The sequence below is a fragment of the Aricia agestis genome, chromosome 2 (genome assembly GCF_905147365.1).
Source record: "Aricia agestis chromosome 2, ilAriAges1.1, whole genome shotgun sequence".
Lineage (NCBI taxonomy): Eukaryota > Metazoa > Arthropoda > Insecta > Lepidoptera > Lycaenidae > Aricia > Aricia agestis.
In genome coordinates, this window is record NC_056407.1 from 22,262,176 (window position 1) to 22,288,857 (window position 26,682).

The 26,682-nt window shown below is 37.2% G+C and overlaps 3 protein-coding genes across 5 annotated transcripts in view; 1 reads left to right on the forward strand and 2 right to left on the reverse strand.

Moving 5' to 3' along the window:
- Positions 1-5,747, reverse strand: part of LOC121737488 (1-phosphatidylinositol 4,5-bisphosphate phosphodiesterase classes I and II) — a 100,848-nt gene extending 95,101 nt beyond the window's left edge. For all 3 annotated transcript variants that reach the window (XR_006037143.1, XM_042129180.1, XM_042129174.1), the window contains exons 1-2: positions 5,359-5,747; positions 4,899-5,045 (exon numbers count right to left, since the gene is read on the reverse strand). Coding sequence is in view for 2 of the 3 variants with exons in the window: in XM_042129180.1 (XP_041985114.1) it covers positions 4,899-5,045; positions 5,359-5,454 (243 nt within the window). In the remaining variant the exon portion in view is untranslated. The remainder of the gene's footprint in view (positions 1-4,898; positions 5,046-5,358) is intronic.
- Positions 5,748-6,151: 404 nt separating this feature from the next.
- On the forward strand, positions 6,152-22,400 carry LOC121739919 (mediator of RNA polymerase II transcription subunit 17). The gene is made up of 12 exons (XM_042132531.1): positions 6,152-6,409; positions 6,491-6,743; positions 6,847-7,128; positions 7,964-8,099; positions 8,518-8,735; positions 10,881-10,958; positions 11,767-11,923; positions 17,525-17,661; positions 19,136-19,221; positions 20,049-20,181; positions 21,504-21,645; positions 22,123-22,400. The coding sequence occupies exons 1-12, from the start codon at positions 6,321-6,323 to the stop codon at positions 22,341-22,343; spliced, it is 1,932 nt and encodes a 643-aa protein (XP_041988465.1). The 5' UTR covers positions 6,152-6,320; the 3' UTR covers positions 22,344-22,400.
- Positions 22,401-22,543: 143 nt separating this feature from the next.
- Positions 22,544-25,423, reverse strand: LOC121739920 (RNA-binding protein Rsf1). The gene is made up of 3 exons (XM_042132532.1): positions 25,270-25,423; positions 24,518-25,136; positions 22,544-22,572 (listed from the first exon to the last, which is right to left on the reverse strand). Exon 2 carries the CDS (start codon positions 25,123-25,125, stop codon positions 24,658-24,660), a length of 468 nt encoding a protein of 155 aa, XP_041988466.1. The 5' UTR covers positions 25,126-25,136; positions 25,270-25,423; the 3' UTR covers positions 22,544-22,572; positions 24,518-24,657.
- Positions 25,424-26,682: the final 1,259 nt, after the last annotated feature.

Consider the following 26,682-nt stretch of genomic DNA (forward strand, 5'->3'; position numbering starts at 1 on the left):
CTATATTAGCTATATTCTTTCTCACACAGACAGTGATCCGGTCTTAATTCAAAATCAAATCGTTCAATTCAGACAAATTAGAGTCCATATTAATCTTAAGCCAACGAGAATCCGGTAATATTTAGTAAATGAAAGAGACTACTTACTGAACTAATATTTCTATATTAGTCATGCGGACTTTTGGGTTATAAGTTTCAGATCCAAAGCAATTAAGTAAATTGAGAATAGCTGAGTGCAATAAATTTGAAAAGCATGATAATCAATATATTATCCAACGTGAAGTGGGGCATTTATAAATGATCGATAACAATAATAATACAGTAAACGGGGAAGTAAGGCGGTGGAAACAAGTGGACATTCCGCAAACCTTTCACCATAAACGCCTCACGCCACATTTGGTAAATGGCGTCTATCCATAACAACTTTATAACTTTCGACGGCCATATACAACGGTAGAAAATATCCGTTTAGCATCAACAAAAGTCTTCTGCAGGCATGGCACAGTGGAAATGTCAAAGAATAGAAACCCTTACGAATTTTATTATTCGTAGAGAAACCCAGACAGATTATAGAGACAAAATTCAGCTGTAAAAGGAAATTTTAGGTAGGATTTTATATTTCAATCTGTCACTTTGTATATTGTACCGTGAAAAGAAACCCTTATCATGATCATGCAAAGCATGCCCCGGTAAGGATTAATAAGCTCTCTGTTGCCTTTTATTTTTTAACTCTGAACGGAAAATTCGGTTATCAAGGTCAATTTAAAATTAAAATTGAATTAAATTCAAGTTTTTCTTAGTTATTAAACTCAGTAGATTGTTTTCTTTACTTGCAACATTTTTGCACGTGTTTCTAACCAAAAATTGTATTTATTAAAAAGTTTTCATAACACGCGTGCCTACCCCGAAATTTTCCATTTTACTTGGGCCTGAAAAGTTGTTTTCCACGGGCGAAACTTACTAACTTGCACGTAAGTTTGCGTTTTATTGTTGTTGGGGGGTACAGCTTATTAAAACTCCGCCTAAGACCATGGTACGATCCAATTTTTTATGCAAATCAACTCGAGGGAAGTCGATTTTAAGAAGATAAGGGCCAAAAAAGTTTAAGTGCCTCATGAGAAAACTGTCAATTAAGATGAATGTGCAATCTACGCTTTTACTTTTACCGACTTCATATTAAACAGGCCTTTTCGGAAGTTGACACGTCTTGGGTACGTAAACTGATATAATTTTATATTAACTTTAAAAACCTTTTATATTAACGGAATATTCTATCAGTTATTAGTTATAACTGTATAAAATTTGTATAAAACATTAGTAAGTTCTATAGAACTGTTAGAACATAATATTATCTCCGATTTGCCGGGGGCGGGGCGGGTGCCACTCGTTCAACAAAAAAGACTCCTAACGACATCTAGCGCGGAGTATTAAAGATATTTTTAAATCTGTTTTGTTGGTCGATGGATATTGGAACAAGGAATAATAAGTGGTGTTGATAACTCGAAAACGCCAATTTTTTAGTTTGCTCTGGTTTGATCTGGGGCTGCGATATTACAATTCTACAACAACGATATTGGACGATTTGATATTTTCAAGGAAAAGATTTTTGAAGTCCTAGGACCTCCGGAGTGGGTTCCCTGCTTCCAACTTTCTCTGTCCTTCCTCAAATCAAAACTAGGCTGTGTCCATGGTTTCTATGACAACCCCTATAAGTATACATATGTATATTATATGGTATCGTATCGTTGAGTATTACATTTAACCGTGCGTTATGTAAGCACAAAGGTAGCTACATGAACTGCTACCCATTTTATCTGGATCATTATTTAAATCGCTCAACCGGTTGTTGATAGCGATAACGCACTATTCCGTTAATATTATAATTAATTTTGACATTTAGGTGACGAAGTCTTATCGCGGGTGATAACAACCAACCCTGGGAACGCAGCGGTTGCGAAATCACCAGAACAAACAACAAAAATAACCTTTTGTTTTTAAGGAGGGCAAATGCATTAGGCAACCCCCGCCGTTCCCGAGAGTAGCCGGACTCCCACCGGCTAGTCTTAGTGTCTAAACACACTAGGCCGTACGATTACGACCGCAATCGCATTGCGATCGCGTTTTAAAAGTCAATATTATTGCCACAGTCAAAAGACCAACCCTCGTTGGGAATAGTGAATGCCAATTTATCAATACCTATTACCTGGCATTAATATGGAGTTGGCTACTTTACTTTCCGCCGAACCGTTTGCCGGAGCTGAGGTTTACCGACTGAAAACCCCCCATGCCCTTCTTTCTGCTACAAAGGGACAAGGGAACAAAAGTAACCTAACCAATAGCCATTTCTTAAAAAAATCTACTATGTAACTTACGTAGTTTGAGGCGGCTTTGTTTGCAGGGTGTATTACGTAAAACAAACAAACTCTCCATATTCTGGCACGGTCGGGTCTCCTGATAGTCCTGATTAAAAACAAATAAAAAAAGGATTTATGTTAAATGAACGTTCTACGCTTAAGACCAATTTTGTGTTTGCTCTGCCGTAGCGCCTCACAGCTTCTGATCCGAATTTAACGAGAGAGGTGTCGAATGTCGATAGATTTGTATTTCAGGGGATTTCCTGGATGTAGTTGGGTTTCCACTTAGGTTCGCTGATTTGGTGGTACATATTATTTGCAAAACATTTAAAGTAACATTAAAATCTGTAACGTTACTTTTGTAGAAGTAACAAACGGTAACATACTTCCCGGTAAGGCTTCCCTCATCTGTTACACTTTGAAGAACGTAAGTATAATAGGAGCGAAGAAATAGAGGAAAATGTGGAAAAAACGGGGAGAAATTATTTGAAAGGGCTTATTTGAACGCGCTAATCTCAGGGACTACTGATCCGATTTGAAAAATTATTTCAATGTTAGATAGCCCATTCATCGAAGTAGGCTATAGGCTATATTTTATCACGCCAGAACTAATAGGAGCGAAGAAATAGAGGAAAATATGGAAAAAACCGGGGAAATTATAATATGAAAGGGCTTATTTGAACGCGCTAATCTCAGGAACTACTTATCCGATTTGAAAAATTATTTCAATGTTAGATAGCCCATTCATCGAGGTAAGCTATAAGCTATATTTTATCACGCTAAGACTAATAGGAACTAACAAATACAGGAAAATGTGGAAAAAACGTGGGAAATTATATGAAAGGGCTTATTTGAACGCGCTAATCTCAAGAACTACTGGTCCGATTTAAAAAATTATTTCAGTGTTAGATAGCCCATTTGTCGAGAAAGGCTATAGGCTATATTTTATTACGCTAAAACTAATAAGAGCGAAGAAATAGATGAAAATGTGGAAAGAACGGGGAAAATTATATGGAATTGCTTATTATATTATGAACTACTGGAGCAATTTTTATGTTATTTGGCAAACATGAAGAATAGACCACGTGAAGGGACATAGGCTATTTTTTTCTGCAAAATGTACGATTGCGTGGAATTCCTAAATTACGCAAGCGAAGCCGCGCGGAACATCTATTCATAATAAAATCGTAGGAAAGTCAATTCTGTATATTGAATATTTTTGTACAATAAATAATACTTGGGATGTGATCTACTATGCTAACGCGGACGAAGTCGCGGACAACAGCTAGTGTAATAATATGTATATTGTAACGTGAATATTATAATATTATAACGATATAATGCCATGTGGCCTGGCTTTGGAATGTCGACGTGACGTTTTTTTTTGTTACCTTTATATTTTGTATGATTTTGAAGCGGTCCTACCCACTAACTCGGCGGTACTCTATCAGCACAGCGATTCGGGCGAGAAAAATTGAATACAGCTAGCATATTATAGTGAAAAGACTAAGGTGGGCATATACCTCATACTCTGCTATTGCAGTAAAAAAAACAATGTTACTACAGTCATTATAGCAACAAATAACACACAGTAATCAACATAATTTTATGTCACACATAGTTATTAAATCCTTGTATCAGACATAATAAATTTACTTGTTGAAATGAGCAATAAAATGTCTACCTACACTTAGTCAATACAATTTAATAATATAGCTATAACTACGTATTAATAACTCTCCCACCAATTTCCGTGACTTGCCAGTGTCAAAACAAGTTCAATTACAAAGGAATTATTATAGCGTGATACCAACATATAGAAAATCTCTCTTTCTTTATTCCCATAGCCACTTTAGTCAGATAGACAGCCGAAAAAAAAACCACATGTCCTACTAAATAATAGCACTACAAACACATAATATAAAGCTTCATATTGTTAAAACTTCAGTCTAGCCTTATACATATATAGCTGCCGTACCTAATACCTTTGTTTTTGAAATCAAGTAGTAATAGCTGACCTCATAACATCACCTCAGAAGTATTTGTTGATTTCATTGTGTAATTTGCTTGCAGTTTGCTGCAAAAATATTTAAGAAAGAGAAAAGATAAGCAAAAAATTTAGCATAACATAAGTGTAAAAACATAATTATTATGATGATTTGTTTTTGACATAATAATATTTTATTTTAACCCATCAATCCGGCACCCGGCTGTTGCATAACAATTGAAAATCTATTGTGTCTGCGATTCCGATATAGGTGTTAAAATGCATCCAGATGAAATAAATCACCCCTCAAGCCTCTACACAACACCCCCATTTTTTTTCAGTGTCCCACACCAGTTTAGACCTTCAGCGCCTACAAGGGGGTATTATCACCCACTTCGGGAAAGGCTGGCTTATATTTTCTTGGTAAAGTTAACTAGACAAAATTATATATAGGTATATATTTTTTGTGGGTTTTACTTTTACCTATGTTGAAATATTTTGTAAGTAGAGATAAAAATTGTGATATTTAATTACTTAATGAATTATTTTTTTACTTACCTTAGGTATTTTAGCGTAGACTCCAGTTCTCACATCTCTGATGGTGGCGATGTCCAGCATCTCCACCTCCATGTTCTGATCCGTCCAGTACAGATAGAAGCCATTTGGATCCACCCGGAGAGTAACCGGCAATAACGTCCCCGGATCCTATAATAATACATTCTAAGTTTTTTGTTTGCATTATTAAGGGCATGTTTTTTTTTTATTTATTACAATAAAAATTATACTAAATTAATATAATAAGTAGAAAAATTAAGATTCATGATTAATACAAAAGAAAAAAGCTACCAAGTATACCTATTATTTAAGTATATTATTCTTATTTGAAATTGTTTTGATCTGTAAGTCTAATGTAAATACATCAGTTTATACCATCAGGGAACTTTGAAAGCTTGAAACTGTAGTTGAAATAACGTTAGAAATATTTATATCAATTCTTATAAAACTTCGATGTACCTACCTCATCCCACTTCATGAATTTTTCTCCATCCTGCAGAGCCTTGGGTACTTCGATAGGCTTCAGGGACACCTTAGATGACCGCGGCGCACTCGTCATCGCGAACGATTACTACGATTTTATACAGAAACAAAAGTAAGATCAGAGATAAATACTGTCATCTTTCTTTTTGTGCACGAATTTATCTAAGACATCCATCAATGGTATACACGACAAAGGCACTCTCCACTGATGAACTTTAACCACTAAATAAACACGCTACTGTTTTTAAAACAGTAATTCATAATACACTACGATAACAAGAATAATTTTAATGCGATATAAATAACGACAAAGACATCCTCTACACGACGAAACCGAACCTCCGAAATTTTAGAAATGTGAAATGTCAAAATTCACCTCCCGATTTCCATTGAGCATAGAGCAATATTGGAAACTGGAATCTGACCACAGAATAAAAAACAAATTCAATAATATGTAATTGTCTATGGATATAATTTTTACGAAATAATATGTTTTATGAAATGAATACTCTCCATTAATTAGTTTTTGATGGATTTTAATTTTAACTGGATGGTGATCATCTAAGCATTTGAGTATCTAAGCAATCAAAATGTTTCGATAACTTACAAAATATGGGAATATGATGTCATCCTAGTGATGTTTCTTAGTCATAACTTTATACAAAGAAGTAAAAAAAAAATATTGACATATCTCATAGCTGTCAAAATTGACATACCTTTGCTTCTGTGCTGTTTTTTGTTTAATTTACGAATTTTATATCAATATATCGTGTTTCTTGTTATAAATGTATAAAATAATAAAATAAAACTAAATTTCTAATTGCTGAGAAGATTCCATAAAGAAAACAATGTTTTATAGAACATGTAAATAACACTTTTCTCCAATAACTGTTGTGTGTACGGTTTTGCTACTGTGAGTGAGTGGTAAATAAATTTGACGAAATGGCTAACTCCGTAAACATTTCGATTGAGGCTCCAATAGAAAATCAAATTCAAGAAATAACATACGATGGTCAGGAAATATACCAAGCGTAAGTAAAAACACATGTCCAGAATCTGCTCTTAAACTGCTGGAGCATTTTTACTAATAGTATTTTAATTCTCGTAAATAGGCCCCTGTCGATGTCTGAGAATCTTACACGCTTAGCGCAGAAAATCGATTTTTCTAAAGCGGAAGATGATTATTGTAATATTAAAAAAGATGGAGACAGTAGTGTGGATATTAAATCAGAAGAAGAGAAGGAACCGGGCTATCAGTCTGTTCTGTGGCCGTGGGACTCTGTGCGCAATAAACTAAGAAATGCCCTCACTGAAGTCAGTGTTCTAGCTGATGTGTTGAGTATTGCAAAAGAAAAGAGGTACATGGTAAGTAAAAAATGTTTATAGTCCCTTTATTTGCTACAAGTAGTTTTATTTTTTTATTTAAAACACATACTTTATTGATTTAAGTTATCATCTCAATTTCCAGGTACTAGACCCCATCCAAGCAGACCAAATAGAAAGCCGTCAGATGGTACAAGTTTATGGCCGTAAGAAAGCCTTATCAGCGGCCGGAGCTGTACTTTTGAATGGAGTGGAGAGACTCAGAGCCAGTGAAACAATGAGGATGACCAGGAATATGCCTGACTTCCACATAGATCTACTTAGGTTAAGGCAAAACTGGAGGTTGAAGAAGGTTTCAAATACCATTGTGGGAGACCTCAGTTATAGAACAGCAGGATCTAAGTTTAATCAAACTGGAGTTTTTGAGGTAATCAATATTAATACATAAATAATTCAAAACTAGGTTTAAATAAAAAAAGTAAATTAATACTAGTAGAATAAAATACAAAACTATATAAAATATTGTGTGTCCTTTCCTAAGGGCCGTGCCACACCGGAATGGCAGTGGCGAGGCGAGCACTTTCAGTGTCATATGATTTTAAACTTTATCTTCATTATTATAATACATGTTATTGCTTGAGAAATCGCCAGCGGCCATGAGTGGCTAAGGGCGGCCGTAGACTTCTCAAGCGATACTATGTATTATAATAATGAAGATAAAGTTTAAAATCATAATTATGTCGCTGAAAGGGCTCGCCTGACTGCTGCCATTCTAGTGTAGCGTGGCCCTTAAACTTATAACATTTTATCTATATTGGTTCAACAGTTAAAGCATAAGGAGGTAACAGACCGACACTTTCTCATTTATAACATCAGTATGGATACTTATTACAGTTATAGACCCCCGCTAATCTGGCACCTCTTGTAATCCGACATGCCCATTACTGTTTAATTTAGACACATGAAAATTATCTACGAATAATAAAAACTAAAATTATTTTGCCCAATCTTTATTAAGGTGTATGTTTTTTTTTTTGTTACAATGCATGCAACAATTACGGTTACAGCACTGATAAGTACGTAGCATTAGGAAAATGATTTGTTCATATAAAACCTTAACATTATGATTTTAAGTTATTGTAATGTGTAAAAATGTATGGAGCTCTCTATAATCCGACAAATCCGGTAATCCTACACGGCCGTGCGACACGTTTGTCGGATTAACGCGGGTCTACTGTATGTGTGAGGTATTTGGTTTTCAGGTAACAAAAGCCCCAGAGGAACAAATAGCTCAAGCTATGAGTATGAACGCCTCGGGCCCTACACCTTCGGCCCTACGTGTGACTGTGCCTCCGGAGCTCCAGGGAGTTGCTTTTATTTCTGTCTTGTGTCAGAAAGGTAAACTTTGCTTTACTATGGTTTTAGTTCAGCTCTTTAAGTTACCAAAATCAATACACAATACTTGAGTAACCTAAGCTAGCTGACCATATTATCTTGAGACAAATACATAGATTAGGTTATAATATAAATAGATACTTTATTGCTCACATTAAAAAATACAATCATGTTACTTAAACTAAACTTAAGAAAAACTTAAATATGGGCAAGGGCGGCCTTATCCCTATGAGTGATCTCTTTTAGGCAACACTGCGGGAGAGGAAAATTTAATCTAAAAATAGTATGCGGAGTAAAGGACACAGTTTAGTGACTAAAATAAAAAAAAAATATATATTAATAAATAAATTAATTGCTATGCTATTCCCTACACAATACTTCTTTCGAAGTAGAAGATATATTTAAAACTTTAAAATTTCAGAACAAGAAGACGTAGTAACGGCAACACTGAGCTCCTCAGCTCTCCACTGTCCTGGCACTCTACCCGGTGATGGAGCGGAAATGCACTGGCAGCAGAAACTTGAGGCGGCACAGAATGTTCTCTTTTGTAAAGAGCTGTTCGCTCGACTAGCAGCTGAGGCAGTGCAGTTAGATGCCTCTATACCTCATATTGTTGTTGGCAATCAGATTATGGCTACTGTAAGTTTTTTAAAGCATATATCATTATTGATTTGAGCAAGTCATCTCTAAGTAATGAAATGTACACAACTATTTAGGAATAATATATATATATATATATATATATATATATATATATATATATATATATTAGACCGGTTCAAAAAAATCGACTATTTTTTTTTTTTCAAAACCCGCAGTGAAATATCTTCCTAGTAATGAAAAAAGAAGCCTGTGAAAACGGGAGCTCTTAATATCAATTTTGAAAGGTCGCTCATCGTGAATTTCTATTTTACGTTTAAATAACATGGGAATTTTTTTTTTTTAATTTGGAATTTTACAACTCATTTTTGAATTAACATGTCGGGATGAGCGATACATATTTTTGAAGGAAATTGAACGCTCTAAATAAATTGTCTCTTATGTTTTTTCTGTAAGTTCACTCCTTCAAAAGTTATTGGAGTTTAAAATCCAACAAGTTTACAATCAATTCAACGTTTTTTTTTAATTTTTCTTAAATATTTCATAATTATTATTAAAAAAAAAATTGGCTTAAAATATTGAATCATCAAGTTTAACGTCGTTGATAAAGTAGATCTTTATGATTCTGCTATTAAAAATAGTTGACTTTTTAATTTAAAAAATCCGAAATTAATTCTTTATTTGAAGTTTACAAAAAATTTGGATTGTATGTACATAAATTTTGGAATAATGACCAACTGTGGTTTATAGGAAATGTAGTGCACTTCTTTACCGGTGAAATAGAGATGTGCTGTAATATCCACATACTTTTTCGGTACTGTTGCTCAATTGTTGTTCTGGTTCCTAGCTGTTTGTTATAATTACGATTTTGAAATGTAAAAATGAATGTAAATGTAATTTTGTAATGTTATCGTAAATTTTATCAACTGAAAATAATCGTGTTAAACGTAAAGCTATCAACTATACAATTAATAAGTGTACAATAATTTTTTTTGAAGACAAGTATTATTATTATATCACAATTAAGGAAAAAAACGTTGAATTGATTACATGTTGGATTTTAAACTCGAATAACTTTTGAAGGAGTGAACTTACAGAAAAAACATAAGAGACAATTTATTTAGAGCGTTCAATTTCCTTCAAAAATATGTATCGCTCATCCCGACATGTTAATTCAAAAATGAGTTGTAAAATTCCAAATTTAAAAAAAAATATTTCCCATGTTATTTAAACGTAAAATAGAAATTCATGATGAGCGACCTTTCAAAATTGATATTAAGAGCTCCCGTTTTCACAGGCTTCTTTTTTCATTACTAGGAAGATATTTCACTGCGGGTTTTGAAAAAAAAAATAGTCGATTTTTTTGAACCGGTCTAATATATATATATAATTGAAAGTAATAACCTAGGATGGATCAATCTTATGGTTCAGAAATATGCACCAATATAATAGGGATGATGACAAGGTCAAAGATTAGCGAATTTTGTTAATAAAATAAAGAAATCACGGTAAAAAATAAGTGCTCCCAAAACTTCAGTTCGATAGCATTTGTATTTTTTTTGTTATGCGCCTTCAAAGTTGGATAATCATTTATATACCATTCGATAACTTATGCAATTAAAAGCTACTTTTGTCAAGAAACCACTTTCATAAACGCAATATTTAATATACCTATCAAATAAAGTTCTCTCCCGATGCGTACAAACTACGAAAGAGTGATGTCAGTCTTTCATAGCACTTTGTATGGAGCGTTTCGGGCCGGTCTATTTTATGAGATGTTTGAATTGTCATATCTTGGTGAATTTTTAAGCTATCAGAGTAATTCTTTCAGCGAGGTTTCTATTTTTTGAAGGGTCTTTCAATTACCAATAAGAAAAAAATTAGTCATCATGCCTATTGTAGTTACAGGATATTTCCGAATTGATCCGTATTGCCAGTTGCCCTGAATTTGTATGATATTTTTCGCATCGTAATCAACCGTAACTACCCGCATTTCATTATCTTTTATGCTAGCTGCATTAGTGCAGAGGCATTTAAAGCTAAATCTGTTCTCTTGACATTACTTAACACTAGCAATTTATTCACAGGGCAGGTGTACTCACATATTCGTGAACTGATGCATGTTTCTATTACAACTTTGTCAGTAGTTTCCTAGTTGTATACAGATGTCCATTATGTTTTCAGGTGTTACCTGGAATTCAACTTCTCATTGGGTTGTGTCACAATAACGGACAAAATACCAATAATCATGAAGGAGTTAAGGTATTTATTTGTAACATTAATTTACAAGATAATAATATGATCAATTATTGCCTATTCGCTCAAACACCCTGAAACTAAAACCTTTAAAAACTGTCCAAAACTGTGTACATGCATTTATTGTGGATATTCAGTGGTATTTACTATTTACCTTTTATTTTTACTAAAAATCCTTAAAATGGTCTCAAATCTGACTTTAGGACCATTAAGGAATATACAAAAATATAATGCAATACAAAAATGGAAAAATAATTAAATAAAAAAATACAATACAAAAATGGAAAAATAATTAAAAATTTTAGGGTACCGCACTCCCTTTAGGTTCAACTGAAACAAAAATTTTTTTTTTCATCTAACATAAGCGTGTGGGGTACACTATGAATAGGTCTTCAAAAATCATATTGAGGTTTCTAATACAATTTTTTTCTAACCTGAATAGTTTGCGAGAGAGACTCTTCCAAAGTGGTAAAATGTGTCCCCCCCGAGATTGAACGAGATTTAGCAAGTAGTTTTTTTATATGTCATAAATGGTAAACCATAATTTAACTTTCATGAAATCAACTGAAATATAAAAATAAATCAAAAACCTTTTAATTTCATAAAAATAAACCTTATTGCGGCTGCAGAACCCTTCATGGGCGAGTCCAACTCGCACTTGGCCGGTTTTATTTTGTTATGTTGGCCTCCACATGATATTGTATATTTTTTGTTAGCCTATAGCTCTAGCCTCTATACTCTATAGTTTATAATTCTATACTATCCCAACCACAACGCAAAGGCCTCCTTCAAAGAACAAGCATTTTATTTCCAGTCGGAGGGCGGGAGCGGCAACAAGTCTGAGCACGACCACGTGTTGGAGCACTCGCTGCACCAGCTGCTGCGCGCCGTACACCACGCGAACACGCACCATCCCTTCCCGCACCCCGCTACCGGCCCGCTCGGGCCCAGCAAGCGGCGCGCGCTCGCAGGTAGGTAACGGATGGGTTTATGTACTATCAGAGAAGTTGATGCATAGGCAGATGAATCGTGGGCAAAGTAGAGCCGCGTTAGGGTCAATTTATACTTTATTTATTTTCTTTTCGTTGGGGAAATGCGTTTACGCGTCCCCGGTAGTCTGGGGAGGGCTACCGGGGTATGTGGGACTCCCTGGGGGCGGAGGGCCGCGCCCGGGCATACCCACTAAAACCCCAACGGTGTTCCTGCTCTTCCGCTTAAGGCAGAGCCACGGGATACGCGGAATACACAACCGCGACCCTGCCAGCGGATGCCTCTAAAGGCTTCAGTGCGGCTGTTAGGCCTACACTGTCACTACAACGCGATGCGCGGAACACTTAGCGCATCGCGGCCAACTCGGGGTCTCGGTGATGTTGGGCGACGGCGTCCCCACGCCGTCACCTCGAGCTCCCCAGCTAAGTCGGGACGTCGGGGCCATGTTTGACCCTTTGCTTACGCCTTGGCCTCCTCCGAGGGTCGAGTGACTCCGCCTCGCGCCTACGCTCTGACTCCTCTTTCGCTGACATCACCTCCTCGGCAAATGTCGCGACGGCTCTCCAGGAATTTTCGCTGCTCAGCACGTACGATCACTGGCAGCGAGATATCATCTCCAACGGCGGCTTGCAGAGCCGCTCTTTGTTCGGTCCATGCGGGACAGGCCAGCAAGGTATGCCGTGTCGTGTCCCGTTCGTCGTCGCAATGGTGGCAGGCTTTTGTCTGCTCACGCCTGGCAATGTCGCACAGGTACCGACCGAAACACCCGTGTCCAGTCAGTACCTGTGTGAGGCGGTAAGTTAGAGCACCGCCTTCTCTGTCAGCCCACTCCCTCAGTACGGGACGCATAGCAGCTAGTAGGTCGACACTAACTGTGGACTCGTTCAGACGCGCAAGCCACTGCTCAAACGCGTGGTCTTTCGCTTGATTTCTCCACCGTCTTATGTGATCTGGCGGCGGAATATAGCCTGCCTCACGCTCAGCCTGGCAACGCCAGTAGATATTGGCCAACGATTTGGCTTCGATGTCCCAAGGGACGCTGCCTGCGAGGACGCATGCTGCGTCTTTCGAGATCGAGTGGTATCCTCTTACCGCTCTGATGGCCAGTGTGCGTTGCAGTCTGATCAAGATCTGTCTGCATTTTGACGTGTTCGGCCCATATTGGTGCTCCGTACATGCACATTGAACGCACTATGCCCATGTACAAGTTTCGACATTTTAGGCTGGGTCCTCCCAAGTTAGGGAGCAGCCTCGCAAGTCCTCCGGCAGTCTTCGAGACTTTCTCCGACAAACATCGAAAGTGCTCTTTAAAAGACCAGGGTCAATTTATACTAGCGCAGAGTCGAAGCGCATCGATGCGAATTATTAAAACTGAACATAATTCAAATTCAACCTTAACTCCAAAGCGTTAACGCACTTCATTACTTCTGAGAATTTAAAAAGGGGTAGTATTTAATCGAGTGACTGTAAATTACAGTTTTAGGTGTCAAAATTACTCAATTTAGGTTACAGAATTACTATTTGAGCGACTGAGAATGAGTGACGAGAAATTAACAGAACAGCAACTTAGAAATTATTTATTTGAGTTACCTACTTAAAATACAAAATGAGCAGCTTTATAATTTTTGAGCGACCTAATATCTGTTTGAGTGTCAACGTTACGTCCTGCATTTTTTTTCAATATTTGGCAAATGTAATTTTTATACTGAGCGGCATTTTATCTTAAATGAAGTGTTTTGAATACCAAAAACCACTTTGAAAAATACACCAATGAGCAGTATAATGAGCGCATAAAAAAATGAATATGAAATAACTATTTGATGAAACACTTTTATTCAGGGACTACTACGGACAGGGATAGAACAGTTTTTTTTTTTATTACTATCAAGCAATTTTTTTGTGAGTAGCTTCATTTGGATAAGAGGAACATCAATTTTATATGTGAAAAAAAAGTGGTAGCTAACAGAGATAGAAATACTTTCATTTGATGATCCCAAAATATGTATTGTTCTATTTGTAGGAACTTAAATTATATAACGGTAAAAGTTTAGAATCATACCCAACGATTTAGAGGAGGGGGGAGGGGGGTAAACCCCGTTTATATATAAAAATCATTAATAATAAATTACACAAATTATAATCCTTAACGGAACGTCAAAGAAATGGGTAAAATTTTAATGGCGACCTTTACCAAAAAAAAAAACAACTGGCTTCAATTATGATTCGACGGAGCCCCGCTAGGCGGGGCTCCTACTTCTGGGTGGTTTACAAAAAAATAACCACGATGGCTAAGGCGGGAGCTTCGCTGCACTACGCTCCCGCCTTAGCCATCTAACCTAACCCAAAAAAGTCGTATTGGTCCGCAGCTCAACTCACCTGACTGCAACGATTCGTCGCCCCGCCCCCTTTCAAATTCACACGCATTTAACAATATAACGTAGTTTTCATTAAAACACGTATCAAAATATAAAATATTAAGCCTCAAATAGAATATCAGTAACCAATTATCATTAATAAAGCAGCTCACAAAAGTTTGCTCAAAATGAACTTTTAAGTAGCTCGTAATAAGTAACCTCACTTAGAAAAATTTATTCTATATTTAATATTGAAGTTGAACGCTATGTATTTCCAGTCGCTCACTTAGTAATACAGTCGCTCGGATAGAATTTAAATATCTGAAATAAACACACCGGCAAAATTAGAGGAACATAACAAAATTTTCATTTTTTTTTTAAATTGTTCACTGATTTTTATATATTTATTTATTTATTTACTAATTGATTTATAAAAAATAAATTTTATATAAATTTAGGGCATAAAAACGTGAAAAATAGAATAAAATCAGCAAAAATAAAAAAATTAAGAAAATCTTTGAAATTTCAGTAGTAAGTTTTTAAGATAAATTCTCCATTTTTTGCCATTTTAAAAGCGTGTAATGCTGGTGTAATGCCTTCTATGGATCTCAAGAGGGCCTGGATACGCCATTCCATGCTTGCATTTTAATTGTCAATCATTTCCTGTGGGATATTCTCCTACTCCTCCAGTAGCGCCAACTCGAGCTCCTGGACACATTTTGGAGCTGGAGTTTTAACTCGTACCGTTCACCCATTGATGTGCCACACGTCTTCAATCGGATCCACATCCGTAGGCCACGCTGGCCTCTCCACCTGGGCTACGCCAGCATCGTTTAGGTAATAATGCCCGATTTTCTTACTCTATAGACGCACATAAAATTGAAATTACTACCTAAAACTGTGTAAAAGGCACACCATGCAGTTCCAGGATGTCGGTGCTATAGCTCTGTACTGTCAAAGTACCATCTATAATCATCAGCTCCATGCGGGCTCCAAATCATATGCAACTCCAAACCATTACGAAGCCTGCATCATAGGCCAGTGTTTCCGGTAAGTTTGATGGCCTGTAGCTTTCCTTATAATTTATCCACATTCTTTATCGCCTGTCAATACAATGTACACAGAATTTGCTCCCATCACTGTACAGCACAAGATTTCACTCACTTGTCTAATTTTGATGTTCACGCGCAAATCTTAGCCTGGCTCTTCGGTGTCCTGTCTCAAGTTTTGGTGCCCTTGCTGGCACTTTTGAGTTTAATTTAACTTCTTTGAGTCTTCTTCTTACTGTACAATCACTTACACGTTCATCTTGGACCTGTTCCGACAGGTTTCGTGTCTGCATAGCAGTTTGAGGTCGATTTCTTAAGTTTTGTTTCCTTACAAAATGGTCATCCTGAACCATTGTCACCCGATATCTGCCTTGTTCTCGTCTCCGAACATAAGATCCAGTCTCTCTGAAGCGTTGAAAGTTACGATGAACCACGGAAGCCGACACACCTGGCCTGACTGACCGAATGGTAGGTGTGACCTTTCTCTATCGTGGTTACAGCTCTAGCTGTCGCAGATGCTAGGAAATCACTAATTTTGTATCTAAGCAATGTGTTCTTCCAAAAACCAAACAATCAAATGAGCTGAGCACCCCGCTAAAACGCCATTCTTATCAGGAACACTTACAACGTCAATAATCGAAAAACACTTAATAGGGCATAATTGCTATAAAAACCTGTCAACTTGCCAGTTTTGTTCAATATTTTATTTCTTGAATGAGCTTAGAAGCTATAAAAAAGGCTTTCAGACAGCCCGGCCCACTTGAGTTCAAGTTTTGGCCCTTTTTACCAATGTTCCGCTAATTTTGCCAGTGTGTGTAGATTAATCGCAATCCACATTTTGTAAGCTCGTTCTGGATTTTATTATAAATCAATATTAGTCGTTAGTTTAGTTTATTTTTCGCTTAGTCAAATGAATACCGCTCATGTTATTAAAACAGTATGTTCATCATCAGTCGCAAAGTAAATTTTTATTCGCTCGTTTTATTATTTCCCTTTAAAAAGGCGCGCGAATTCGCGTGACTGCGCCCGACCAACACTGATGGCCTCGCAGAAGTAATGTATGCGTTACGCTTTGGAACTATGGTTGAATTTTCTATGTTCAGCTTTTGGGAATTCGTTTCGACTCTGCGCTATTGTAAATTGACCCTTAGACTATGCATTACTATGCAATATACTCTGCATTCTCCCATTATACTTATCCCAGAAAAATGTACGGTTTCCGCGCGATAAACGAATTTAGGCGGGTCGTCATATTCTAGTTTCTTAGCTAATTTCGGTGGTTAGATAGAAGGTACATGTATGGTTCCTTATAATTTCTCGCAGCATGAAGTATTTTGTTGAGCTCAATTTATTGCGCAGTAGAGTATCTCTATACCAGAACCAGCCTACCTAGCTTACGCCAACGAGATTTATTTATTTATTTATTTTTATAGACTCACCAACAGAACAGCATTTGTGACATTTTTGTACATACAATTTGAGATATCTCACTCTCGAGATAATTAGATTTTGACATTATGAGACGAGTAGTTACTCGTCTCACAATGTCAAAATCTCGACATTATCTCGACCAAACTCTATAAAAATGTGTTATTTCGATGATAGATCTACGCGAGAAAAAATGTTTGTCATGCTATATGTGTCATGTGTGTGTGTGTGTGTCATGCAATAGAGATGAAGAGACCAACCATCAAACATCGAGAAAACATATAGAGTGAGATATCTCGTTGGCGTATGCTAGGTAGGCAGGTAAGCGAAAGAAGCAGATGCAGAGTAATAGATACTCGCACGTTTTATAATATTAGTACAGATTTTAAATGTATAATTAAAAGAAACTTAATAAAATATTAGAACTCTCAACTCACTAGATGACGCCCGCTCCGTTGCGCCAAAACTCGTTTATCGCGCGGGAACCGTACATTTTTCCGGAATAAAAAGTATCCTATGTCCTTTCCCGGGACTCAAAGTATCTCTATACCTCAGCAACTTCAGTTCAGCGGTTTGGGCCTGAAGAGGTGTTTGTGTTTATTACTTGAAACTTGCATAGTGGACATTTACATTTGACGTAAATTATAAAATAAAAATAAATTATTATGTTGATAGAAGAGTTGATGTTGACAGACAGCCACATTTCGCATTTATAATATTAGTAATCGTATATATTTTACATTACATTCAGGGCCCACGGCGGCGGATCGTTACGAGCTGCTGGAGATGAGCAAGGAACAGACCTTACTGGAGCAAATCATACAACAGGCGCAGCACTTCTTCATGAGGAGACGCAGCGAGTACGTGCTAGACACCATCGCGAAGGAGGTGAGACTGGTGATTTTAAAACTTAGGACGGGCTATATCATAGTACCATCGAAAAAATTGATTTATAGGCAATTGACGGACCTTATTTGGCTGGTTTATGTCAATTCAATGTAAGGGTCAATTTATACTAGCGCAGAGTCGAAGCGAATTCCCAAAAACTGAACACAGAAAATTCAACCTTAAGAGGATACACCAGGGGCTAGAGAAATGAAAAAAAAGTACGTGTAATATCTATAGCTGTCTCCCTTACCTCAAGCCACATATACCACAGAACGCGATAGAGACAACTGCAGAAAATCAACGATTCGTTGTCCCCTGATTCCTTCTCCAAAACTTAACCCATTTAAGTACTTTTTTCAGTAAAGATTAAAGAAAGGCTTGAGCTGTGTTCCTATGTTTTTTTTTTGTATAATCTAGCCAAATCTGTTTTCTGGATGTTTGAACACAGCAGAAAATCTGGCAATTTTTTTGGGTTTTTGAACGTTTATATCTTATTTAATAATTAAAATTGTGAAAAAAAAGAAAACACAACACAACAAACAGGGACATTGTATTTGTGGCCGTAGAAATTCAGGAAAAAAATTATAACTCTACTAGCATTATCCAGGGAGGACAGGGGACAACATTTGTATGGAAAAAAGGGCAGTGTGGACTCCTCTTAACTCCAGAGCGTAACGCATATATTAGTTCTGCGAGACCATCAGCGTTGTTCGGGCGCAGTCACGCGAATTCGCGCGCCTTTTTAAATTCTCAGAAGTAATAAAGTGCGTTAACGCTTTGGAGTTATGGTTAAATTTGTTATATTTAGTTTTAATAATTCGCTTCGATGCGCTTCGACTCTGCGCTAGTATAAATTGACCCTAAGCCCGGGCGTGCACTAGCGGCCAGGTCGCGGCGGCCATCGAGATAGATACCTTAGTTATATGAAACCGCGATAGACCGCGCGCACCTGGCCGCAACGCGACCTGCGGCCACACCATACTTTCGCTGGCCGCCGCGACCCTGGCCGCTAGTGTGCGCCCGGGCTTAGTCGTAATCTGTCGGCTGGGTTTGATATTTAAACATGATCGAATTACGTAAATCTGGCATCTGCCTATGAATCAATTACTTCTCTGATAGTACATATTGAGGAAAGAATCTTCATACAAGGAAGAATTCCGCCTTTTAATGTCAAACCTTCCCCATTAAATTCAACAGACCCGGGGGCAGTCTATGTGCATTGTGCATGTCTAATAAAATATATTAAATCAGAATGCAAGGCAGTCTGCACGCAAAGAAGGGCATAATATGGACATACACATTAGTCATAATGTGCATTATATACGCATACTCACATATACATTATACAAGTATATGTGAGTATGCGCATAATATTGTGGACATTCACATAATTTACGTAGAGGTCTGTTTTAGTGGCACTATTAAGAGAAACTCGTGTGCCCATTTTTATTAACATTGTTTTTATGTTTGTCAGGTGAAGGATCCTCTAATAGTATCACACTGGAATGCTCTCAACAGTCCGACACAATCGTGTGTCAAAATTAACATCATGGCTTATGGGTAAGTTCATTTATACGATTATTATTATTGTTTGCAGCTACTGCACTCCAAAGCATAACGTGGTAGAGCCATGCTTCGGCACGAATGGGCCGGCTCGACCGGAAAAATACCACGGGCTCACAGAAAACCGGCGTGAAACAGCGCTTGCGCTGTGTTTTGCCGAGTGAGTTTACCAGAGGCCCAATCCCCTACCCTATTCCCTTCCTTACCCTTCCCTATTCCCTCTTAAAAGGCCGGCAACGCAACTGCAGCTCTTTTGATGTTGCAAGTGTCCATGGGCGACGGAAGTTCCTTTCCATCAGGTGACCCGTTTGCTCGTTTACCCCCTTATTACAAAAAAAAAAGCAAAATTGTGCTGACTGTTGACCATAATCAAAAAATCTGCTTTAATTACGGTACATATTTAATTAAATCATGTTACAATATAATTCAGTGGTTTCTTTTTAATATTTTGACGCTAGCCAATCAAAAGCGCTAGTGAACAGATAATCATCTATCAAAACCTCTCAGATACCAGGGATTAGTACTGAACACCTGAATTACATTGACATAAGTAGATGGCACCTGCACTGTTAATTTTAACATTTTAAGCTATTGCATAGCTTTTATCGCCGGCTTTGAGCGCGGCGACCGAATCAGTCAGCGGTGCGGCGTTGCCAGATTTCGGCACAGTGTTTGTGTGGGTGCGACTAGACGTATGCGAATTATAATTGTATAAGTTGATAAAATATGCTATGCAAAAGTTTTAACGCGGTAGTTCCCGAGCGCCACACGTATTTTTGTGATCTATGCAATATAAATTAAACTTAATTCATTCGCATTGTCAGGTACGACGCGGTGTGCCGCACGTCGCTGGTCGTGCACGTGGGCGAGAAGACGCTGAAATGTATCTGCCGCGACGGCAAGGTGCGGCACTTGTCTTACGAGCTCCAGGAGCTACGGGATCTCATATTCTGTCAGGTCAGTGGCGAGCCAGCTAATCGCACAGTTGTCAACACGGAATGCGGCGCGTACAGTGCGGACGAATGTGCAGTATTCACATCATTTCATACAGAGAATTCTAGAATGCGGCGCGTTCGTGCTGATAAATGTGCGAATACCAGCTGCTGTAGTCTGTCTTTTTACCGAGCTGTGTTTTTAAGGGCCAACCCACACGTACCACAACCACACGACATCGCAACGACAAAATGTCGTCGAGCTGGTTACGTGTGAATGGTGTCGCTACAGCTTTTTGTAGTTGCGTTGTGGTAAGCAGCAGCTTCTTATATAATAAAAGAATGTGTGAAAAGTTCAAGTGCCTACCTCTTGCGGTGCCATTATTGATATGGAGCGAAAAAGGCCGAAAAAATCACGTTTGTTGTATGAGAGCCCCCCTGAAATATTAATTTTATTTTGTTTTCAGTATTTGTTGTTATAGCGGCAACAGCCAACAAATATACACAATCTGTGAAAATTTCACAAGTCTAGCTATAGCGGTTCTTGAGATACAGCCTGGAAACAGACAGACGGACAGACAACGAATTCTTAGTAATAGGGTCCCGTTTTTACCCTTTGGGTACGGAACCCCAGAAAGCGTCAACCCGGGCTGACTCACCCCGCACGATTGTTCTGTCTAGACGTGTCCGTTGGCCGACGCCCGACTGTAAGTTCCATAGACTGTGACAATAGAATGGTCAGTTTCAAGGATGGGTCACTATCACTCACGGTTTTGTTTACGAAAACCTACCTACTATATCCAAGGAAAATGATTTATGAAAATAACACCGTCTATGTGCCTATGAACAGCCTGCAGTAGTCACTTAGCAATCTTACTATCTCGTCTCTTGTCAAACTGCTGTTTCCGTATCAGACAAAGCACTACTTTTGACACACTTTTATGCACTATACAGTATAACTATTTCATTGTTCTTAGAGTTCGGTGACCTCGCGTGAACGTGCCGACAATGTACGTACCTATTTGCGTGCGAATGAATTAAAACTAGACAGTCAATCCTAATTAGCTGGATAGCAGAATGAGAATTAATTTACAGCTAGAATTTCTACGATATTATGTGTATTGCAATATTAAAATATGCAGATATGAGTCTATTGCAAACTATTATACAAACGAAAACAGGATATTCAGGTTAAAATCATTAAAACTTAACTTCCTGTTATGTATCTCCATTTTGCAGTCTTGGACCACTTGTTTTAATCTTGAGGACAATTATTTCTGTCGTACAAGAAAAAACATTAACATTTAATAATTTTATTTTTTTCAACAAAATAACATTTTTTTTTAGATATACCAACACCAAATGACTGCGGTGCAAGCAGTGGGTCGGTGCATGGGTTGGCAGCTCCTTGCCAGCAGCTCCCACATGGGCTCCGGCCCCGTGGAACCCCTCGGGAACGCCTCTTCGTGTCTTCTTGCCTCTCCCAACGGTAAGGCCTAACAATTTGTACTATTCAGTGCGGTATGTTCGACGACATTCATACTTAGCCATTTCTTTTACTTCGTCGACAATTTGTTCCCTAACTCTTTATTGAGTTAAGCTTATCTCTAATTGTCCAGTTTCTGAAGTGTTTTGGCAGCAGTTTATCTATTCACTGGAGCATTTGATTGGCAAACATGTAAACCAATCAAGAACACCATTGAAAAAATAAACTAATGTGAAAAAAACTCAAAAACTGGACATACACCTCTTGGAGGCTTACTGAGTACTAATATAGCACAGTTTAACATAACATATTGTTCCATCCATTTTAAACTATAGACGACAATATATTTCTTTCTACACTTAATCTAAATCTATCTTTATCAGTCCATTGTTACTTTAATTTTAGTAGATAAGGTTCTTTGGTATAGGAGACAATTTTGGCAATTTAATATTTATTTAAAAACGAAAAAAATCTTTGCAGGTGACCGCATGATTGCCATACGATGTGAGCCGTCAAGAGGAATACAAGTGTTTATAGCTCAATCACCTCGGAAAGACTTTTTTGTTAGTGAACTGGTACAAGACAAGAAATGGGAAAACCTGGGTGGAGCATTCAAAGAAGTTATTTTAGAAAAAATGGAGGGCAAGAACTTTTTAAATAAAATGGAATTACTGATGGCCTGCTTGAGTAGTCCGTCATAGTTTAGTTTTTAAGGATAATTTATAATTTCTTTTATATGAATAAATATAATGAAAGTATGTCGATTTTTTTACTTATTTATTATACATAGAACTTATCCCAAGAATGCTTAGGATTAATGTTAAAGGTTTACTGAAGATTGTTCGTCCATTTATATCTATTAGCAAAATTAAATGATGCTGGAAGTCGATGTTTATCCCGAGATGTTAAATTTTGAGATGTTGCGTGGAGCTGGAAATAAAGAAAATGCAGTTAAGATAAGCCCTCATTCATAGGTAATACGCCCCAGCCCCGTGAAGCGTTTTTTTTATGGTAAAATAACTAGATTTAATTCCTATAAATTACTATCATCCCAGTAATAAGCTTTTTAGGTCCCAGGATGTGCCAAAGACAAACAAAAATACATGTTAAACTTAAAATAACCCACCCACTGGCTACAGTAGGGTAATATAAAAATTTTATACACAAAGTTCCTTAAGGCGAGGATAAACCCCAATTTGTTATTCTGTGACTCCCGGTTTACCTAGTTCCAATATAATAACGAAGTGATAAAAAATAAGAGATATAAAGCACAATATTCAAAATACCTTAAACCATAAACATTTTAATAAAATGTAATACTTTGGCTGTAATTAATTTACAAACTTACCTCCGAAAAAACTCTATTTCATCGAATTATAAGTATTAACTAGGATAATTGTACATTTTATTTGAATAAATTGTTAGTAAATCTATATTAAAAATTATTTAACTGAACAATTTTGTTTCTTAATATTTATTTCCAAAGATATTTAAAAAAAAAACATGAAAAATAGAGAAGATCCACCCGAGAACCTGTAGTTTTATGCTAAGCTAAAATGAATCTTATTGAGATGCGTATACGTTTGGTCTTTGGTTGTGTGCAAGGTTATCGTTTTTGATTGAGATTAATCCCCGCCTTAATATTTAAACTTATGCTTGATCAAACAAAAACTCGTATGTAACTGCTCAACACAAATAGACATTTTATAGCTAACCATAATCCACCACTTGCTTACTATGGGTCGACTGACCACTTTTTCTAATTTATCCAAAGTAAGTCATCATTGGATTACACATACATTTCATACCAAAAGATTTTTGGTATCGTTCCAAAAGATTAACATTAAAGTGAGTTATGGATATTTGTAGTCCGATTGAATTTTTTTTCCTCGGAATGTGTATAAGGGAGATCACAGACGGCACACTTTTTGTGTGATCGAGTCTGCAGCGCACATACAGTCTGCATAGCAGCGCCATGCAGACTGTGTGCGCCGCAGACTCGATCACACAAAAAGTGTGCCGTCTGTGATCTCTCCAAGTCTGACCCTCGTGCTGTAGACATAAAAAGGTCTTTCCCAAAGTGGGCGCTAACGCCCCCTTGTGGGTGCTGAAAGTCTATAGGGGGGGCGGTGTGGGACCCACAAAATGGGGGAGTGGTGTAGAGGCTTGGGGTGTGATTTATTTTATCTGGCTGTATTTTAAATTGAAACAATGGGGGCGCTAAAACATAATTTGTTCTCAAGGTGGGCAGTACACAAAGTAAGTTTGAGAACCCCTGGCATAAAATCTTAAATATCCAGACTATTATTGTAACCAACACTAAAATATAATCCCTTCATAACATCAAACAACTTCAGTTTTTAAATATATGTAGAGACATACTTATTTTAAATTAAAGTTTAGTTTATGGAACCACATCTATTTCACCTCAACATAAATTAACCCATCAATCCCCAACCGGCAACCGGCTGCCACACATCAATTGAAAATGTATTGTGTCTGCGATACCCACGATGGAGGTGTGAAAAAAAAAAAAAAAACTACTATGAAAAGGACTACTTGAATTTTGAATGTTATAACAGCTAGCACATCTAAATAGAGAAACATGAAACAAAGAAACATTGCTATGTGCATGTGACATTTACTTTCATGTTCACGGTACACAGTATTTAGATTTTCAAATTACTATTCAATTTGCTTTTCATAAAAAAATATTTTTTCCCCAACTGTGTGTGAATCAGGAGAAATGTTGTTAAACAGACAATGAATTTCAAATTAACATCTTACGGCGTCATTTGATATTTCATGCAATTATATGTTTGATGTTACAAAAACATGCACTTATTTTATAACCTAAAAATATAAAGAAACTCACCTGGCAAGCTCCAACGTTTCGGGAATCAGTCTCAGTCTTCACAGCGCAAACCCCCAGTATTTAGCGATATTAAAATATTAAACACTCGGAAGGCTTCAGATAACGATAACACTAAACCTAACTATGAACTAGATTTAAAATTAGAACCGATTGTGGGGCGACCTGGATCTGAAGTTACCGCCGCCGCCGCCGCCGCCGCTACCGCCGGAGCTGTAGCCGTTACCCTGCCGATTGTAGGGGCGGCCGCCGCCACCTCCGAACGACCTGCCTCCGGGGGGCCCTCCGAATCCGCCACCGCCGCCGCGGCCTCTGAATCCGCCGCCACCCCGGCCGCCCCTAAAGTTGCCGCCGCCTCTGCGCGGGCCGTCCCTCTTTCTCGACAACTCCACCTTCAAAGTCGCGCCCAACATCTCGAAACCGTTCATAGCGCTACACGCATCCTCTGCCTCCTGCATGTTTTCGAATTCAATAAACGCAAAACCTGGGGGATTTAGCGCAACCCACACAGAGTTCAGTTTCCCATATTTGTCAAATTCCCGTTCTAGGTCTTCCTTTTTGATGCCTTCCACCAATCCTCCGACGTACACGCGCGTGCCTCCTGAACTCATGATGTTATTTTCTAAAATCAAACAACGAACACTGTAAAAACCACGTTAGAATAGAGATAAATACACTCGGTATACAAGATGTCGTCGCATCAATAACGATGCCACGCCACCGAAACATTGCAACGAAATTATTGATGTACTTACATGTTTTAAGAAGTTTGTTTCAAGTCGATGTGGTCAATTTTTACATTAACTATTAAATTAAATAATTTCGTAAACAAATACAAAGTATTTATAAATAAAATTAAATAAAATAGATGGAGTTAATTAAAATTTTGTCTGATTGATCCATTCATCGACCTAAAAGGAAGAATGAGTGAAGTTAGATGTGTTACCAGTGAATAAAAATATAAAGTTGTCGTACTTACCACACTTTAAAATTTGTTTACCCCACAAGGTAAGTAATTTTATTTTTTCTTTTCTAACAATTATTTGAGATCCCTACTAAGCCCTGGTTTTCTAAAATATTCCTCTCTAAAAATATAACAACATCAATTATTCGGATGAGACTGGGTCATATGTGCATTCCAACGCATCTTAGGAGAATTGGCGTTAAAGATGATTTATGTGACTGTGGAGAAGTAGGTGACTTAAACCACATTATCCTATCGTGTTCCCTCCATTATCATTCCCAACTGTATAATAAACTATCTTTAATCCCTATTCCATTTCCTACTTCTGTAAATATACTACTTGCTTCAAATGATAAATATGTATATAATTGTATATCTAATTACTTAACATTAAATAATATTAATATTTAGAATAAATTATATGTCATTTAGTTTATTGTAGAATTTAATTATTTACCACACTGTTTTAATTAACTTTCTTCCAAATTCCGTTTCCTTTTATTCCTTCCGCCGCGCGCCGTTCCTTACCTTTTTACCCTGTCTGTGGCACAATACGCATCCTTTGTGTCAAGTTGCCAAAATAGAAGAAAAAAAAAATAATAACAATTATTTAATTATATTTTATTGAAGAATTAGAAATTCAAATAATATGTGCTGAAAAATTAAAGGTTACTTTTATTCATGTTATTTTTATTATCTGTGCCATCGCAGCATGCAAAAAAGAATGATGTTGTTTAAAGTTCGGCTCCCAAGTTCCAACTTAAGTAATTAGGTATTCAATTACTGGCTCGCCGCATAGAGAACCTCACATTGTCCGTTTTCCATACAATTTACGTCATGAAATTATTTGCTTTATAAATACTAATAAAATTTACTTGCAGACCAAAACCAAACCTTCAAGAAAAGAGCGTATACCCTCTTAAAAGGCCGGCAACGCACCTGCAGCTCTTCTGATGTTGCGAGTGTCCATGGTCGACGGTAGTTGCTTACCATCAGGGGACCCGTTTGCTCGTTTGCCCCCTTATTTAATAAAAAAAAAAAAAACAAGGACATTTAAATATTGAAAGTTATATTTGGTCGCTGTTAAGGATTTGTGTCCTATTTTCTTTGTTTAATAATAATCTTGTTACAAATCATCTATATTCCAAAGAACACAAACTTTGTGCATTCATAACTAATCATAACTCAATACGTGATTTTTTGT

What these genes read in the sequence shown, in the direction of transcription:
- LOC121739919 (XM_042132531.1), top strand. Translation starts at nt 6,321, where the DNA reads ATGGCTAACTCCGTAAACATTTCGATTGAGGCTCCAATAGAAAATCAA. An exon ending in CAAAAGAAAAGAGGTACATG is followed by an intron (nt 6,744 to 6,846) that starts GTAAGTAAAAAA and finishes CTCAATTTCCAG; the next exon opens with GTACTAGACCCCATCCAAGC. An exon ending in TTCTGTCTTGTGTCAGAAAG is followed by an intron (nt 8,100 to 8,517) that starts GTAAACTTTGCT and finishes TTAAAATTTCAG; the next exon opens with AACAAGAAGACGTAGTAACG.
- LOC121739920 (XM_042132532.1), bottom strand. Translation starts at nt 25,125, where the DNA reads ATGAGTTCAGGAGGCACGCGCGTGTACGTCGGAGGATTGGTGGAAGGC.